The following is a 19,639-nucleotide window of genomic DNA, read 5'->3' as shown; positions in this document are numbered from 1 at the left end:
TGGAGACATGGGCAGACTCAGGTTGAGGGAACAGGGTATTTGGTCTACTTGTCAAGCAACCAGCATGAATTAAAATCATCATCTGGGCAAATTACTATCCTTATTGTTGTGTAGAATACAAAGAAGGGCACAGGATATGGCACCTGGTTTTCGGAAAGTGGTATGTACAAACAGAACATTGGGTAATGTCCACAGAAGGGGGTATGAGGCAGTGCCCAAGTGATTAAGAAAACAGGAGACTTGGGTAAAGCTTCAGGGTGGAGAAAGTGGTCAACAGTGTCAAATATTGCTGGGAACTTGAGAAAGCTAATGGAGAAAAAGACCTCAGAGATGGCAACCTTGTTAGCACTGGCAACCTTGTGCAGAACTGGGAGCAGGTTCGTGATTGGGAGGAGGGTGAGATGTGGAGTATCTCTAGGTTAGAATATTAGGTGTCCACCCCTGCAAGGCAGAAGCCAGCATCCAACTGTGCAGAGCCAAGGATGATGACCAAGGTATTTTAGAGTGTGGTGCTACACAAGTAAGCCCATAGCTGACCCTGTGGTTCTGTAGCCTACCTCATGGTTTCCCTGCATGCTCATTCTCACTCAGGAACTGGAGGAAAAGGAAAAGGGAGGTGGCATTGGGTGGTGGCAAAGGGGTCTCCTTCGTTCCTACTTCCCTTTTTGCTCCTATTGACCATTGCCTGATGCATAGCAGTCGTCTAGGTGATCCTGAATACAGTGCTGGCTGGGGAACCTGCTGGTTGCCACCCAAATTGCAACAGTATGTTCAAGTGTATATACAGTAGTGACTTATCCATTAGCTGAACAAGCCTCTCTGACATGGTTTTGCTGTCATCCCTCTAGTGTTTGAGTTATGATGTCAACTTGACTTTGCCCTGGGTGGCACTTCTAATTAGGTAGATTGGTTCCTCTTCTTGGTCTGCCCTAGCTGAATGTGTCTGCCTAGGTCTCAGAGCTGTGTTGGGGAGAATATGGAGCCTGCAACCTTGTCTCAGGAGTGAAAAGGAGCAATTGAGTGGTAGGATGTCTGGAATTTCTAAAGAAGGATGGTCTGGATTCCCAGGTCTTCCAACAGCCACAAGAAGTGCAGAGGAAGACATAAGCCCTCCCTCTTAAAGGAGGAGCTGGAGGGAGAGGAATTAAAGAATAGGTTGCAGCTGCTTTATGAAGTCAGGGAAGAGATCCCTGGCTCTATCCCAAGTGAAATTCTCTTATTAGTATTTGCCTTAGATTTGATAAGATGTTGAATAAACCTGATGTGGTAATAATCTGGAAGCAGATGCCTGACAGTGTAAGATGACTGGATTTATTAGAGCAGTGCCAGTAGCTTTTAGATTTTAAGGAAGTCTGTCCAATATTACAAGTACAAAGAAGCAGGGGTGGAGTTTCTAGGTGCTTGATAGAGTGAAAAAGTGACTAGGTGAGTGGAATTGGGGACCAAGTCCTCACATTTCAAGAAAAGAGATGGAAGGGGAATGTTTCTGGAGTTTGCTAATAGCTACTGGGGGACTGAATCTCTTTCATACACTTCTGCCTTCCATCTTCATTTGGGCAGAAGCTAAAAATCTGCCCAGGTGGCTGTGTTACTGCTAATTGCTTCATGTTTTTAATGGGGCCTCATAATTTTAATTGCATTTGGATATTTTATATTCACTCAGTCTCCACATGGGCACTGTTGGAGACGATAATACAGAAAATTATAATGACATTGGTGATACCACTCACTTGGCCCAGGGCTCTTTGCTGCTCTGGGTTAGAGAACAGGCAGAAAGTAATGCAGAAGGTCAAGAGGAGTCTCAGTTTATCCTCAGCTTGATGGTCCCCCATCCTACCCAAGAACCAGGTTGCCACTGAGTCTGGCAGCATTAGCTCTTTGCCAGCCCCAGGATTCACGCTGGATAGTGGAAGGCCTGGTTTTCAAGCTCCAGGCCAAGTTTCCAGTGGATGCATCTCTCTCTCTGGCTCTAGACAACTTGGAAGAGGCCCCATGCCCATGTGCCCTTTATAAGTAGTCCTTTGGACTCCTACTTAAACATGGTCCTCTCCTACTTAAATATGTCATCGGCCACCAAGGCAGTAGTACTTAGGGATATGCCCGTCTTTGCCCCACCTAATCCTGTCCTTTCTTGGAATCCAGCCTCAGTGGAGGAGGAAGAGAATTCCTCCATAAAAGTACACTTTTTATTTCCGTAATTAAAGTGTGATCATATAAATAACACTTGCTTTTTATTTGAATTTGAATAACACATGGAAATATAAAGAGAAAAATAGAAGACACCTGAAATCTCATTACCTTGAGATAACAGTTTGGTGACCATCCTTTCAAGAACCCCTTTATGCATTCAGACACACATGTGTATAGTTTTACATGAATGGGATGATATTACACATACTGTGTGTATGTGTGTGTATTTTAAAATCATGAATTTTTTCTTTCTTCCTATCTCTTCTTCCTAAATGAACACTTATCTCCCTATTTCTGTCCTACATATGTTACTACCTGCTGTGTACCCTTCTATATTTTTCTCCATACTCAATTACTGTCATACAGAGATATGTGTATGTCTGTGTATCTATGCTTATATAATATACATATACTTTATAAGCAAATAGATAGATTTTTTTCTTGGTTTTGAAATGTGATATACTTCAATCCATACTTTTATCACCTTGCTTTTCTTATTTGGTAATACCTTATGTTCACACTTCCAAGTTACCTAGTATAACTCTATCCCATATCAACATTTCATTGCATAACATGGTAGAATTCCCCTATTAATATACATATGCTTGGTTTCCAGTCTGGACCACTGTGAGCAGTGCTGCAATAAATATCCCATTCCTTTCAAATAGGTCCTTTTATTTCTCTAGGATAGCTATCTAAGAGCCAGAATTGCTGGTTTAAAGAGTATTTGCGGGGCGCCTGGGTGGCGCAGTCGGTTGAGCGTCCGACTTCAGCCAGGTCACGATCTCGCGGTCCGTGAGTTCGAGCCCCCCGTCAGGCTCTGGGCTGATGGCTCGGAGCCTGGAGCCTGTTTCCGATTCTGTGTCTCCCTCTCTCTCTGCCCCTCCCCCGTTCATGCTCTGTCTCTCTCTGTCCCAAAATTAAATAAAAAACGTTGAAAAAAAATTAAAAAAAAAAAAAGAGTATTTGCATTTTAACTATTAATATATGTGGCCAGATTGCCTTCCAAAAAGGCTTGAACAGGGATGCCTGGGCGACTCAGTCAGTTAAGCATTGACTCTGAATTTTGGCTTAGGTCATGATCTCACAGTTCGTGAGTTCAAGCCCTGCAGTGGGTTCCACGCTGTGAATGTGGAGCCTGTTTGAGATTCTCTGTCTCCCTCTCTCTGCCCTTCCCCAGCTCTCTTTCTCTCTCATAGTAAATAAATAAACTTAAAACAACAACAACAACAACAACAAAAAGCTTTAAACACTTCAAAGTTTCACGAGCATAATTTATTTTCCTCCTTTCTTTTCTTCCACGTTTTAGGCAGAAATAGGGAATTATATCTCATTGTTGTTTTCATTTATAGTTTTCTGGCTTTTAGTGAATTTGAGCACCTATTCCTAAGGCTGGCTATCTGACAAACCTAACTATTTGTGACATTTGCCCATTTGTCCATGATATTATCTTTTTCTAATCAATTGGTAAGAGTTCTTTGTATATTACAGAGGTCGTGGTAGAGAAAACACTTATCCCTCACTTCTGATATTTCCATCTAGTAGGGGCAGCCATTAATGTAATGTTTCTTTCATCTCTTGAACTCTTCATTCACTTCCTTTCTGTGGTAGAGAGATTGAATCTGGTGAGTTTGGGAGGAGAGGTTGGGATGTAGTTAAGCCTATATCCTTTTTTTGTGTGTTTTCTTGTGGTGAGAGGTCTACTAAGAGCATATGTTCTTGATTGCACTCCACTGTCTTTTAATTGGTGAGTTTAACCTATTTACATTTATTTCAATGACTGTATAAATTACGACTTGTTTCTTCTAATGTATTTCAAATTTCCCATTTATTGTACTTTCTTTTTTTCTCCTTCCCTACTTTCCTTTTTTTTTTTTTTTTAAAGAAATAGCCTTTTAAAAAAATATTTATTTTTGGGGCGCCTGGGTGGCTTGGTCGGTTGGGCATCCGACTTCAGCTCAGGTCATAATCTCGCGGTCTGTGGGTTCGAGCCCCGCGTCGGGCTCCATGCTGACAGCTCAGAGCCTGGAGCCTGTTTCGGATTCTGTGTCTCCCTCTCTCCCTGCTCCTCCCCTGTTCGTGCTCTGTCTCTCTCTGTCTCAAAAATAAATAAATGTTAAAAAAAAACTCACAAACCACAAGATCGTGACATGAACTGAAGTCAGCCACTAAACTGACTGAGCCACCCAGGTGCCGCTGTCCTTCCCTGCTTTTCAATGGATGAATCAAATATTTTTCCTGATGGTTTAAACATTTTACATTCTATTTTTAGTCTTATATTTGTTACTTGTGCTTATGTTTATTTACCTCTATTGATTACTTTTTTTATTTTTTAAATTTTTAATGTTTTTATTTATTTTTGAGAGACAGAGAGAGACAAGATATGAGTGGGGTAGGGACACAGAGAGAGAGAGAGAGAGACAGAATCTGAAACAGGCTCCAGACTCTGAGCTGTCAGCACAGAGCCCAACGTGGGGCTTGAAGTCATGAACTGCAAGATCATGACCTGAGCCAAAGCCCCACACTTAAGCAACTGAGCCACCCAGGTGCCCCACCTCTATTGATTTCTTATTTTACTTACCCCTTATTGATTTTAATATTGTACCAGAGGTAGTGAGAGAAACCAAGTATGAAAATGAAATAAAAAGCGTATAGATTTGGGGGCACCTGGGTGGCTCAGTGGGTTAAGCATCTGACTTCAGCTCAGGTCATGATCTCACAGTCTGTGAGTTCGAGCCCCGCGTTGGGCTCTGTGCTGACTGCTCAGAGCCTGGAGCCTGCTTTGGATTCTGTGTCTCCTTCTCTCTTTGCCCCTCCCCTGCTCATGCTCTGTCTCTCTCTGTCTCAAAAATAAATAAAAACATTAAAAAAGTGTTTTAAAAAAGCATATAGATTTGAAAGGAAGAAGTGAAATTCCCTCTATTTTCCAGATGACATGATCTTGTATAAATAAAATTCTACGGGGGCGCCTGGGTGGCTCAGTCGGTTAAGCGTCTGACTTCAGCTCAGGTCACGATCTCACAGTCCGTGAGTTCGAGCCCCACGTCGGGCTCTGGGCTGACGGCTCAGAGCCTGGAGCCTGCTTCCGATTCTGTGTCTCCCTCTCTCTCTGCCCCTCCCCCATTCATGCTCTGTCTCTCTCTGTCTCAAAAATAAATAAACGTTAAAAAAAATTTTTTTTAAAAATAATAATAATAAAAAAAAATTCTACGGAATGTGCTGAAAACTTTTAGAGCTAACAAACAAGTTCAGCAAGGTTGTGAGGATTAATATGCCAAAAAAAAATTATATTCCTAAACACTGTGAGTGAACAATCCAAAAATAAAAAAATTTCATTTGGGGTACCTAAGTGGCTCAGTTGGTTAAGCATCTGACTCTTGATTTTGGTCAGGTCATGCTGTCACAGTTCCTGAGTTCAAGCCCTGCACTGAGCTTTGCACTGACAGTGTGGAGCCTGCTTGGGTCTCTCTCCCCCCCTTTCTCTCTGTCTCTGTCTCTCTCTGTCTCTCTCAAAATAAATAAACTTAAAAAAAATACAGTTTCATAATAGTATCAAAAAGAAGTATATCATCATCTGTATATTCCCCCTTGAATGATACTTAGTGTACTCTCATATCCCTTAATCTTACCCCATGCACCATCTCCACCATGCTGATAGTGTGTAAAATTTAGTTATGAATTATATAAGTATACATGCTTATCTTTTCTTCTCTTTATTAAGATATAGTTTTCATATAGTCAAATGCACAGATCTGTCTATAACTAATTTGGACAAATGTATATAATATATAAAAAACATCACCCAATTCAAGATAAAGGACATTTCCAGAACCCCATAAGGTTCCTTCATGCCCCCTTTTAGTCAACCCCTTCTACCAGAGCCAACTGTTATTCTGATTTCTATCACCATAGATTAGTTTGCCTCTTCTAGAATTTCTTATTAAAAGAATCATGTAATATATACCTTTTGGGTTTTGCTTTTTTCACTCAACCTGATATTTTTTGAAAGTCATTCATGTTATTGCATTTATTTGTAGTTGTTTTCTTTTTATTGCTAGTTGTTATTCAATTGTATGAACATACCAAAACTTGCTTATCTATTCTTCCATTGGTGGATATTTGTGTTTTCTTTTTCAATTTGGGAATATTATGAATAAAACATTCTCATATAAGTTTTTTGTGTACATGAATAGAATTGCTGGATCATAATTGCTCCAAGGGTGTGTTGAAACTTCTCCACTGGACACTTGAACTTCTATAAAAGTCATCTCATCCATGGTGATTGTCATTATCCATCTTCTTTATGGGGGAGACAGTAGAAAACTCATATTGCACCATGTTTATAATGACACTGCTTCTGATTTGACACTTTTATCTATTTAGGGTCTTGATCACACACCAGATGTCTAGTAAACAACTCCAGGCTTCCACAGACCTATTCATCAGACCGTTCAGGTGGCACATGATTGTGATTGTGGGATCAGTCATTGCAATTTGTGTAAGTATATTTCTTTCCACTTGTCTCTCTCTATCCATAGAGCTTGAACCAATTGCTTCCATCCAGGAGAAGGAGGCTGAAGGAAGCTGTCCATTTCATCATTCCACTTTCCTGTTTCTAATCCAGAAACAGAAGTGTCCAAGAGGGACAAGCTCTTAGAAAAAGAATGAGCAAATTATAGCAGGTAGGGGTAACTGTAAGGGAGTCCAAAACACTAGCCTGAAAAACTGAGGGGAAGAAGGAAACCTGAGCTCTCCATGCTTTCTTTCCCCCAAGGTGCTATATTTCTGCTCCAGCCCACCTGGCTCCTTTCTAGATCTTAAAATTGAGATAGCCCCCATACCTGTCTCTAAGGATGCCCTGCTCTCCCTCTCTACCTCTGCATATATGTAAGAGTTTCCTTTTCCCCTTGGTTCCACTAAGAAAAAAAAAATTGAACTATTCAAAAAGAAGCTCTATCAGGAATAGGGGCGCCTGGGTAGCTCAACTGGTTAAGCGTCCAACTCAGCTCAGGTCATGATCTCATGGTTTGTGAGTTCAAACCCCACGTTGGGCTCTGTACTGACAGCTCAGAGCCTGGAGCCTGCTTCGGATTCTATGTCTCTCCCTTTCTCTTTCTCTCTCTGCCCCTCCCTGCTGTGTTCTGTCTCTCTCTCTCAAAAATAAGTAAACATTAAAAAAATGTAACAAAAGAAAACATTTAAAAAATTTAAGGGAAAAAATAAAAGAAACCTTAAAGATAGAAATCTATGTATGTACAAAGGACAAATCATTTATGTTAAGCTAAATAGCAGTTGTCTTCAAACTGAGTTGCTTCTATAGCTCCGTTTTCTGGGCATTAGTTCAAACTTTTTGCCATTTAGCCTGAGATAAGTTTATTTTTGTTGTTGCTCTGACTAGTTCTGGTGAAACTGAGAATCTTTTCTTGAACATATTTTCTTGTTTTGAGTTATCAGAGAACAGGAAATGAGAATTTAGTAGAAAAGTGCTATCTCAGGATAGAGTATGTATCTTAGGGATATGATCCTAGCAGAGGAAAAGATTACTTCAAGAGATGGCATTTCCGGGGCGCCTGGGTGGCTCAATCGGTTGAGCGTCCGACTTCAGCTCAGGTCACGATCTCACAGTCCGTGGGTTCGAGCCCCGCGTCGGGCTCTGGGCTGATGGCTCAGAGCCTGGAGCACGCTTCCGATTCTGTGTCTCCCTCTCTCTCTGCCCCTCCCCCGTTCATGCTCTATCTCTCTCTGTCTCAAAAATAAATAAACGTTAAAAAAAAAATTAAAAAAAAAAAAAAAGAGATGGCATTTCCTGATACCACTATAGAGTGATAAGCCCTTGGGAATTATGGAGGAAGGCAGTCAAGAAAGGTGGCAGCTAGACAAGAGCAGGGAAATGTTGGGAAATTGGTTTCATACAGGGAAATCAGGCAAGTAAGTAAATGCATTCAGGATAATGAGAAACCAGTTTCCATTATTGAAGGACTTACAAATACGGAAAGGGAAGACTGGAATAGACCCTGAGGTGTTGGACTGGAATTGAAGCTATAAAGGGAAATATTTCATAACGTTAAAAGGATCGATTCAGCAATCCGTCAAGAGGACATAACAAACCTGTTTATGCATCTAATAACAGAGTTTCAAAATATATGAAGCAAAAACTTACAGGACTTCAAATAAAAAATAGACAAATTCACAATTAGAGATTTCAATATCCCTTCATCTATAATTGACAGTATAAATTGACAGAAAATAGGTTAGCATACCGAAGATGTGAACAACAGTACCAACTGACTTGACCCAATTATGTCATTTATAGAACACTCCGCACAACACAGAAGAATACACATTCTTTTCAAGTGCTTATGGAATGTTTACCAAAATAGATTATATTCTGAATCATAAAACAAGTCTAAATAAATTTAAAATGTTTCAAATCATACAAAATTGTGTTCTCAGATCACATTGAAAATACATTAGAAATCAATAATGGAAAGATTTCGAGAAAACTCCCAAATATTTGGAAACTAGGCAACATCTAAATAGTTCATGGGTCAAAGGAAAATCTTAAAGGAAATTGTAAAGTATTTTGAACAAATGGAAAATGAAAACAGACCTATTAATTTTTGTAGGATACTCACAGGGAAATTTATAGCACTAAATGCCTTTGTCAGAAAAGAAGTAAGATCTCAGACAAATTCTTAGAAATACACAAACTACCAAAACTGAAACAGGAAGAAATAGATCATCTGAACAGACCCATAACCAGCAAAGAAATTGAATTAGTAATCAAAAATCTCCCAACAGGGGTGCCTGTGGCTCAGACGATTGAGCGTCTAACTTCAGCTGAGGTCCTGATCTCAGGATTTTTGAGTTGGAGCCCTGCCTCGGGCTGTCTGCTGTCAGCACAGAGCCTGCTTTGAATCCTCTGTCTCCCTCTGTCTCTGTTCCTCCCCCCTCTCAAAAATGAATGAACATTAAAAAAAAAAAAAAAAACAACTCCCAACAAACAAAAGTCCAAGGCCAGATGGCTTCCCAAGGGAATTCTACCAGATATTTAAAGAAGAATTAATACTTCTTCTCAAACTGTTCCAAAAATAGAAATGGAAGGAAAACTTCCAAACTCGTTTTATGAGGCCAGCATTACCTTGATTCCAAAACCAGACAAAGACCCTACTAAAAGGAAAATTACTAAAAAGTCAATATCCCTGATGACCTTGATGCAAAAATCCTCAACAAGAAACTAGCAAATCAAACCAAGAGTACATTAAAAGAATTATTCACCATGATCAAGTAGGAATTTATTCCTGGGCTGCAGGGGTGGTTCAATATTCGCAAGTCAATCAATGTGATACACAACATTAATAAAAGGAAAGATATATATGTTAACTAGCTTGGATTTAAATAAAATTTGAAAAAAATAAATAAAAAAGAAGGATAAGAACCATATGATCCTCTCAATAGATGCAGAAAAAGCATTTGACAAAATACAGCAACCATTCTTGATAAAAACCCTCCAGAAAGTAGGGATAGATATACATACCTCAACATCATAAAGGCCGTATACGAAAGACCCACAGCTAATATTATCCTCAATGGGGAAAAACTGAGAGCTTTGACTCTGCAATCAGACAACAAAAAGAAATAAAAGGCATCCAGATCAGCAAGGAAGAAATCAAAATTTTGCTATTTGCAGACAACATGATACTCTATGTAGAAAACTTAAAAGACTCCACCAAAATATTGCTAGAACTAATATACAAATTAAGCAATGTTTCAGGATATAAAATCAATGTACAAAAATCTGTTGCATTTCTATTTACCGATAATGAAGAAGCAGAAAAAGAAATCAAGGAATCAGTCTCATTTACAACTGCACCAAAAACCATAAGGTCAAAAGGAATAAACCTAACCAAAGAGGTAAAAATATCTGTACTCTGAAAACTATAGAACACTTATGAAAGAAATTGAAGAAGACACAAAAAAATGGAAAAACATTCCATGCTCATGGATTGGAAGAACAAACATTGTTGAAATGTCTATACTACCCAAAGCAATCTACACATTTAATTCAACCCAATCAAAATACTGCCAGCATTTTTCACAGAGCTAGAATAAACAATCCTAAAATTTTTATGGAACCACAAAAGATCCCAAATAGTCAAAGCAATCCTGAAAAAGAAAAGCAAAGCTGGAGGCATCATGATTCTGGACTACAAAGCAAGTCATCAAGACTACTGGCACAAAAACAGACATAGGGATCAATAGAACAAAATAGAAAACCCAGAATGGACCTACAACTATATGGCCAACTAATCTTTGACAAAGTAGGAAAGGATATCCAACAGAAAAAAGAAAGTCTCTTCAACAAATGGTGTTGGGAAAACTGGACAGCAACATGCAAAAGAATGAAACTGGACCACTTTCTTATACCATACCCCAAAATAAATTCAAAGTGGATGAAAGACCTACATGTGAGACAGGAAACTATCAAAATCCTAGAGAACACAAGCAGCCACCTCTTTGACATGGGCCATAGCAACTTCTTACTAGACACATTGCCAGAGGTAAGGGAAACAAAAGCAAAATTTGTGACGTCATCAAGATAAAATCTTCTGCACAGTGAAGGAAACAATCAACAAAACTAAAAGGCAGCCTACAGAATGAGAAAAGATATTTGCAAATGACATATCTGATAAAGGATTAGTAGACAAAATCTATAAAGGATTTATCAAACAACACCCCCCCAAAAAACAAATAATCTAGTTAAGAACTGGGCAGAAGACATGAATAGACATTTTTCCAAAGAAGAAATCCAGATGGCTGACATATACATGAAAAGATGCTCAACGCCACTCATCATCAGGGAAACACGAATCAAAACCGTGATGAGATATCACCTCATACCTGTCAGAATGGCTAAAATTAACAACACAAGAAACAAGTGTTGGCAAGGATGCAGAGAAAGGGGAACGCTCTTGCACTGTTGGTGGGGATGCAAACTGGTGCAGCCACTCTGGAAAACAGTATGGAGGTTCCTCAAAAAACTAAAAAGAGAACTACCCTACAATTCAGCAATTGCACTACTAGATATTTACCCTAAGGATACAAAAATACAGATTCGATGGGTTACATCACCCTGATGTTTATAGCAGCGTTATCAACGATAGCCAAACTATGAAGAGAGCCAAATGTCCACTGACCAATGAATGGATAAAGATGGGGTGTGTGTGTGTGTGTGTGTGTGTGTGTGTGTGTGTGTGTGTGTATATAATGGAATGTTACTCAGCCATCAAAAGAAATGAAATCTTCCATTTGCAATGATGCAGGTGGAGCTAGAGTGTGTTATGCTAAAATGAAATAATTCAGGCAGAGAAAGATAAATATACGATTTATGGGGTGTGTGTGTGTGTGTGTGTGTGTGTGTGTGTGTGTATTATATATATATAATGGAATGTTACTCAGCCATCAAAAGAAATGAAATCTTCCATTTGCAATGATGCAGGTGGAGCTAGAGTGTGTTATGCTAAAATGAAATAATTCAGGCAGAGAAAGATAAATATACGATTTCACTCATGTTGAATTTAAGAAACAAAACAGATGAACACATGGGAAGGGGGGAGAAAAGAAAGAGGGGGAAATGAACCATAAGAGACTCTTAAAGATAGAGAACAAACTGAGGGTTGATGAAGGGAGGTGGGTGGGGGGTTGGGCTAAATGGATTGTGGGTGTTAAGGAAGGCACTTGTGTTGAACACTGGGTGTTATATGTAAGTGATGAATCACTAAATTCTACTCTTCTACTCCTGAAAACAATATTACACTACATGTTAACTAACTAGAATTTAAATAAAAATTTGGAAAAAGAAAGAAAAAAAAAGATCTCAAATCAATGAACTCAGTATCCACCTGAGTTCTGAGAAACTGATAAAGAAGAACCAATTAAGTCCTATGTAAGCAGAAAAAAATATATATCAAAGTAGAAATAAATAAAATAGAAAACAGAAAAACAATATAGAAAATAAATTGAGGGGCACCTGGTTGGCTCAATTGGTTGAGTGTCCAACTCTTGATTTTGGCTCAGGTCATGATCTCATGGTTCATGGGATCATGCGCATGTTGGGCTCTGGGCTGACAGCAAGGAGCCTTCTTGGAATTCTCTCTCTCCCTCTCTCTCTGCCTCTCTCTCTCTCTCTCTCTCTTTCTCTCAATTTCTTTCTCAGAAGAAAAAAAGAAAAAATTGAAAGCTGGTTCTATGAGAACATCAATAAAACTTAAGCCTGAAGTGCAACTAATCAGGAAAAAAGAGTAAAGACAAAAATTTTCAATATTAGGAATGCAAGAGGTATGTCAGTAAATATTCTGCAGATACTAAATAGATGAATAGATTTAAGCAAGTAAATTTGATAACTTTGATGGTGACAAACTCCTTAAAAGTTTGTCAAATTCCTTAAAAGATACAAACAACAAAAGATGTCTCAGAAAGAAATATATAACCTGAATAGCCTCATACCAATTATAGAAATTGAATTTGCAGTTAAAAAAAAACCTTCCTAGGAGAACCATCATTGTCAAGTGGATTTTATCCCAAGTGTACGAAGCTGACTCAATATTCAAACATCACTAAATATAATTCACCATGTTAATGGCCTAAGGGAAAAATACATGACCATCTCAATAGATGCAGAAAAAGTATTTGATGAAATTCAACATCTATTCATGATTAAAAGTCTTAGCAAAGCATGAATAAAAGAGAATTTACTTAACCTGAGAAAGGGAATCTACTTAATCATACGTAATGGTTAAAGACTGAATGCTTTTCAGAAAGATCAGGAATATGGCATGGATATCTACTTCCAGCACTCCTCTTTAACGTTGTACTGGAAATCTGAGCCAGTGCAATAAGGCAGTGGGAGAAAATGGTATGCAGATTGGAAAGGAAGTCTCTGTCTAAAAAGTTTTTTTTTGGGAGGTTGGTGACTCAGTTGGTTAAGCGTCCAACTTTGGCTCAGGTCATAATCCCACGGTCTGTGAGTTCAGGCCCCATGTAGGGCTCTGTACTGACAGCTCAGAGCCTAGAGCTTGCTTCAGATTCTGTGTCTCCCTTTCTGTCTGTGCCCCTCCCCCACTTGTGCTCTGTCTCTCAAAAATGAATAAACATTAAAAAAGTTTTTTTGAAAAACCAAATGAATTATATTTCTATAGATGAACAATTGGAATCAAAAAATTTAAAAATACCATTTCCAATAGCACCACCCAAAAAAGAGAAAAATACTTAGGTATAAATGTAATAAAATATGTGCAAGATCTGTTCACAGAAAACTACAAAACACTGATGAAATAAATCAAAGAAGACCTAAATAAATTAAGACATATACCATGTTAATGGAATAGAGAATCAATATCATTGATATGTCACTTACATGGGCAGGGGCAGGGGAATGTCATTTAAGAAGAAAATCTTAAGAAGAAAATACTAAATCAAAAGGTGAATTTAGGACAGTTAAATGATATAAAACCAAAATATAAAAATCAACTGTATTTCTATATACTAGCAATAAACAAATGGAAAGCTTTATGGGTGGTGGCTTTTCAATGTAGGGTGATTGGAGAATCTGTATGTTAGTACCATTAGGTCTTTCCTCTCAGGTCAGATTCCTCAGAGAAATTTTCCAGGATTCTGCTTTGAGGTTGGTGGCCTGTGCTTAGCTGTCAGTCTTCTAGGAGGTGAGTCTGGGAAGAAGGCTGGGGGTGAGGTTTGGGAAGGGAGGAGAAGAGCTAAGCATTCAGCATATAATCATTCTACTCCCTGGGAAGGGCTCCCCACACATTGGTTTCCATGGTCCTTGGCTTCATCATCTGGGAAGTTCTTCCTTATCCATTATCCACCTTGGTCACATCTGAAGTGGACACCGAAGAGGTAATATTGAGTGTAGCAAAGGACTGTCAATTATCTGTTAAACACCTTTCTCTAAAAACAGAACCTCTAAACCAGGACTTTTTTGTCTTTCTGGAGAGTTGGTTTACTAGCATGCTACTTCAGAAATCCCTGAATTTCAGGGAAGATGAATCCTTACCCAAGCCTAAGCCCTCCAGGCTGAATTGTAACTGGTCTCAACCAATCACGATAATGTCATTCTCCTAGCTCTGGTGGTCAGCTGACACTTGACAATGAAATATAAAGCCAAAGTCTTCTGGGTGGGGCTTTTGGAAAATGTTTTCTTTCCTAATTTAAAGGGGAAAATCCAAGCACAGTTTGCTATTTCCCATTTTACTTGCTGACACATGGACATAAGCACTGGATAGACAGCCATCTTGCACCATGAACAGCAAGTCAACATAATAAGGACAGCATATGGAGGCTGGATCCTTGATGACATTGTTGGAGACACTAACCAGCCTTTCATGCCCTATTCCTGGACATCTCATTTTGTGAGAAAAATAAGACCATCATTCTTAAGCCACTGTGCTTTGGCTTTTATGTAACCACTCCTAGCTCATATAACCAGTGTAGTTGAGCATCTTTTTCTGATGTTTATTTTCTTTTACAGTTCCCCTTTTGTAATATGCCTGTTCATGTATTTTCCCCGTTTTCCCACTGTACTATTTATTGTATTCATTTTGACTGTGGTCATTCTTCCTATATTCTGGGTATTAGTCCTTTATCTTTTATACATGTTGTAAATATCGTATTTCATCAATTCCAAGATGTGCATTTTTTCACATTTGAATATCTCTGAAATTGAGATGTCATATAAATTATGGTATTTCATATTGCAGTCAGCAGGGGGCAGAGTTGGCACTGCTGTTGCCATAACCTGAGGCATATTTGCCAAGAAGCCAATGAGGCTCAAAGTTCAGACTCTAGGGGTGTCTGGCTGGCTCAGTCAGTAGAGTATACAACTCTTGATCCCAGGGTCCTGAGTTCAAGCTGAACATTGAGCATGGAGCCTAGTCAAAAAAAAAAAAAAAAAAAAAGTTCAGACTCTAACTAGCTTGGATCTCTACCGACGCCATGGGAGGGGCACTAGCAGTGTCATGTGGTTCTGTAAACTTTATAGTAGTAAAATATTTTAACCTCAATCTGTTAAGGTCATGTATCTTTCTATTACAACTTCCTCTATGTCAGGTGATGTGAGAGTGGTCACGGGCATTTTTTTTTAAGCCTGTTAAGAGAAATTGGAGTTGAGGAACATTTAGTTTTGATGTGATGTGGTTTCCAGACATTCTTGTATATAGCTAAGTTGTAGTTAGTTGTCTCAGTATAGGAATGGCTTCCAGGAATACTCCTCCCCCACCCTGTGCCAACCCAGCATCACCACACAAAGAAACAGCCAGAGGCCCTACCATGATACCAGTGCTTCCTATGACACCCAGCACCAGAAAGAAGTATGTGGGTAGTGGAGAAGAAACAAAATTTGAAACGGCCTTTTCTTTCTTATTGCAAGATGGCTGACACACCTCCAGACACTGAATCCACATCTTAGGTGGAAATAAAATAGGGGCAGTCCCAGCTTTATTGGTCCTTTTTGTTTGGTGAATGACAGCTGTCTCAGATATCTGTTATCAGACCTCTCCTGTATCTTAATAGCCAGAGCTGAGAAACTCTCAAAAAGATTGAGAAGGTGTAGAATGTGATGTCATGACTGGCTCAGACCAATAATAATATCCTACATGATAATATTGTATCACATTTGGCTATACAAAAATGGAATATGGATGGACAACCAACGGTGTCTGTCACAAACACCCTCCCCAAGTCTGGACCTAGGGACACCTGCCTGCAGGACAGCCCAGATCTGCACAAGAGACACACTTATACAGGATCACTGTCTCACATACACAGGCCCTGAGAGTTTAGAATGAAGGAAGAAAGAGAACAAGGAAGAATGGCCTCCAAAGCCAACAGGACTCCCAGACTATCACAGCACTGGACCCATACCCACCAAAGTTAGAAAATGGTAGCAAATTCCCACCCCTCTGAGCAGTTAATCCAGGAAACAATGTTCCCAGAGCCTAATATAATCCAGTCTCTGGTTTTGCCAAAGAAACAAGCTGAGCTTCAGAGGTAGCCAAAGGCAAGTCAATAGGCAAGGAAGAGAAAAGCTTCTTGGTTTCAGGATCACCATTTGGTCTACAGTGGTTGTCTGAAGTCCACAGCCTATGAAGTTAAATTTTATTGGGACATTTCCCCCACTAAGGGTGATTGTGTCCTGTGCATACTATAGCAATAGGAAAAATCCACTGGATTTTTATGTCCTGTGCATACTATAGCAGTAGGAAAAATCTGTGTGCTTCCTCCTCTTCCAGAGAATGGGGTGTGGGACATCCCCTTCTTTTTGAAAATTGTGGAAGTGTGCAGTAGGGAAAACTTCATCAGATCTTACTTAAAGGGCCCATCTTCCCCACATCATGTATGTTTGAAACATCTCAATTTCCTGTTCCCTTTTAGGTTCCATGGTCCTGATATCCAATTGCTGTATAAAGTGTGGGTTCTGTAAATGACACAACCTTGAGAAATATATCTGTCTATCAGTGTGTTGGCATCTTCCATGCTTTGCCCAAAGGCTGTGACCACAGCTTCTTGCACAGCCATTGCTTTGCCCCAAGAACATGCCTCCCGAGGGCAGTTTCCCTGTTAGCCCCATGTTGGTTTCCCTCTCAACAGGTTCCTGAACAAAATCTGGTGACTCCAAGGCTTTTGCCTCATTTTAGAAATATTCTCCCATTCTTCTCTACTAACTCAAAGCTGGGTAATGAGCCCAGCAGGGAAAGGGGAGAAGACTTTATGTCCAGATTCCATCATAGGCAGGAGTAGTCAATGAAATATAAAAAAAAAGTTGTTGGGTGGTACTTCTAAAGCTATCTTGATGCCCTGATTTTCCTCCTTTGTGTTGCCCAAAAATGAATGTGATGACTGGAGCTCCAGTAGCCTTATTGGGACCATGAGAGAAATGCAAAGAGAGACCTTGGTCTGACATCCTTAAGACCAAAGCTACCAATTGTCTACTTTCAGATACTCATTGAGAGAAAATTAAATTTTCTTGGCTTATGCCAATGAAGTTAATGTCTGTTACTACCAGCCAAAAGCAATTCCTTACTAACACATTTGCCTTATTTCTGCTTTTGAATTTTCCAGTATGTGAATAACTTGTTATTTTAATGTCAACAAAAATATTTGTGTGTCACCTCTTTCTTTGTAGAGGAGGGTTTGTTTCTGGTAATATATTTCTTTCCTTCATTCTCTAGTCATTTCGGAAAGCTTCAACTATGCTTTTAATATTTTTTTTTAAAAATTTAATGCTTATTTTTGAGAGAGAGAGAGAGAGAGAGAGAAGGAGCAGGGGAGGAGCAGAAAGAGAAAGAAACAGAGAATCCGAAGCAGGCTCTGCACTGTCCAGGCTGTCAGCCAAAAGTCCAATGTGAGCTCAAACCCACAAACCATGAGATCATGACCCGGGCCAAAGCTGGATGTTCAACAACTGAGCCATCCAGCTGCTCCGATATTTTAACATGCTTTAAAAATTAGTCCATTTTCCTCTCCTTCATTATGGCCTTTATGTATCATCTTTTTCTTTGCATTCCTTTTTTTTAAATATTTATTTAGTTTGAGAGAGAGAGAAAGAGCAGGGGAGATACAGAGAGAGGGAGAGAGAGAGAATCCCAAGCAGCCTCTGAGCTGTTAGTGCAGAGCCCAATGTGGGGCTCAAACCCATGAACTGTAAGATCATGACCTGAGCCAAAATGAAGAGCTGGACAATTAATTGACTGAGCCACCCAGACCCCCCTTTTGCAATCCTTTTAAACAAATCCTAATCCCCTCTAGACAGATGAACCCCCTGACTTGGGTGGAGATGATATACTCCAAAACACAAAATAAACAAAACTAGGGGCACCTAGCTAGCTCAGTCAGTAGAGCATGTGATTCTTTAAAAAAAAATTTTTTTTAATGTTTATTTATTTTTGAGAGCAAGAGAGAGAGAGAGAGAGAGAGAGAGAGCACAAGTTGGGAAGGGGCAGAGAGAGGGAGACACAGAATCTGAAGCAAGCTCCAAGCTCTGAGCTGTCAGCACAGAGCCCAATGCAGAGCTTGAACCCACGAACTGCAAGATCATGACCTGAGCCAAAGTCAGTCGCTTGACCGACTGAGCCACCCAGGCACCCTGAGCATGTGATTCTTAATCTCAAGGTCGTGAGTTCAAGCCCTACATTGTGTGTGGAGCCTACTTAAAATTAAAAAACAAACAAACAAAAAAACCCCACAACTATATGCTCTCTCTCCTTGATAATCTAACCCCCTTTTTAGGAGCAGATTCTTAGATCAAAGTCAACAGCAGATACCCAGTTTTTGCCTACTGAAGTCCATGCAGTTAAAATCCAGGGGCAAGCCGCGCTTGGATGCCTCAGTTGGTTTAGCCTCCGACCTTGGCTCAAGTCACGATCTCACAGTTCATGAGCTCGAGCCCAACATCGGGCCCTGAGCTGACAGTGCAGAGCCTGCTTCAAATCCTCTGTCTCCCCCTCTCTGCCCCTTCCATTCTCATGCTCTCTCAAAAAATAAACACTAAAAAAATAAATAAAAATAAAAAAATAAAATCCAGGGGCAAGACTACAGCCATCAACCGCAATGTGGGTCATCACAGCCTGCAGAGACCAAAGGCCCATGCTTACTAGAGAGTTTACAACCAGTTTAGGGAGAACCTCGTTGGAATATAAATTTGAAACAATTTTAATTCTTCCAGTTGTTGCTATGCAATGTGTCTGTTCACTACTATCCTTCCCCTTAACCACATCTCTGTCTTATTCCATAACTTAAAAAAAAATTTTTTTTATTGTTTATTTATTTTTGAGAGAGACAGAGTGTGAGTGGGGGAGGGGCAGAGAGAGAGGGAGACAGAATCTGAAGCAGGCTCCAGGCTCCAAGCTGTGAGCACAGAGCCCGATGCGGGGCTCCAATCCATGAACCATGAGATCATGATCTGAGCTGAAGTCGGACATTTAACCGACTGAGCCACCCAGGCACCCCTAATTCCATAACTTTTAAGTCAATTTCAGTTGTGAAATTCAGTCGATCTCATGTCTCTAAGACTCAGCTCTATTCATTTTAAACTTCACCTTCATATCCAGTTCAAAATTCTCCTCTGCTCCATTCTTTCTCCCTCTGTCCCCTCTTGCCAGGTTCAGCCAAGGTTCTGGCTGATATGAGTCTGTGGGAGGCATGCTCTGCTCACACATATCTCCCTCATTCCTCCGCCCTCTATTTCTCCTCTAATACGGGAAGGGAAACAAAGAGAAGGAGAAATAGCCTCCATCCTGTCACTAACCTGACAAAGTGGCCATCCCTTCTTGTTGACTGATCAAAGTTGCTGACCAGCTCATTAACTATTGCCTTGATGACAGGGTGGTGGCTCCAACAGGCCCTGCAGGTAAAGGACTCGCTGTCAAGCCACTCCCAG

At 39.9% G+C, this 19,639-nt stretch overlaps 1 protein-coding gene across 3 annotated transcripts in view; it reads left to right on the top strand.

The window, feature by feature from the left end:
• The window catches only part of LOC122210026 (NXPE family member 3-like), a 53,249-nt gene that overhangs the window by 23,098 nt on the left and 10,512 nt on the right, over positions 1 to 19,639 (top strand). For 2 of the 3 annotated variants that reach the window (XM_042922434.1, XM_042922433.1), the window contains one exon: positions 6,574 to 6,688. In XM_042922434.1, coding sequence (XP_042778368.1) covers positions 6,574 to 6,688 — 115 coding nt within the window. Of the gene's footprint in view, positions 1 to 6,415; positions 6,469 to 6,573; positions 6,689 to 19,639 lie in introns of those variants that run through there. The other variant, XM_042922435.1, reaches the window with a different exon arrangement.

This window comes from Panthera leo, chromosome E3 (genome assembly GCF_018350215.1).
Source record: "Panthera leo isolate Ple1 chromosome E3, P.leo_Ple1_pat1.1, whole genome shotgun sequence".
Taxonomy (NCBI): domain Eukaryota; kingdom Metazoa; phylum Chordata; class Mammalia; order Carnivora; family Felidae; genus Panthera; species Panthera leo.
The sequence above is the reverse complement of the archived record's forward strand: the minus strand, read 5'-3'. Positions and strand labels throughout refer to the sequence as shown.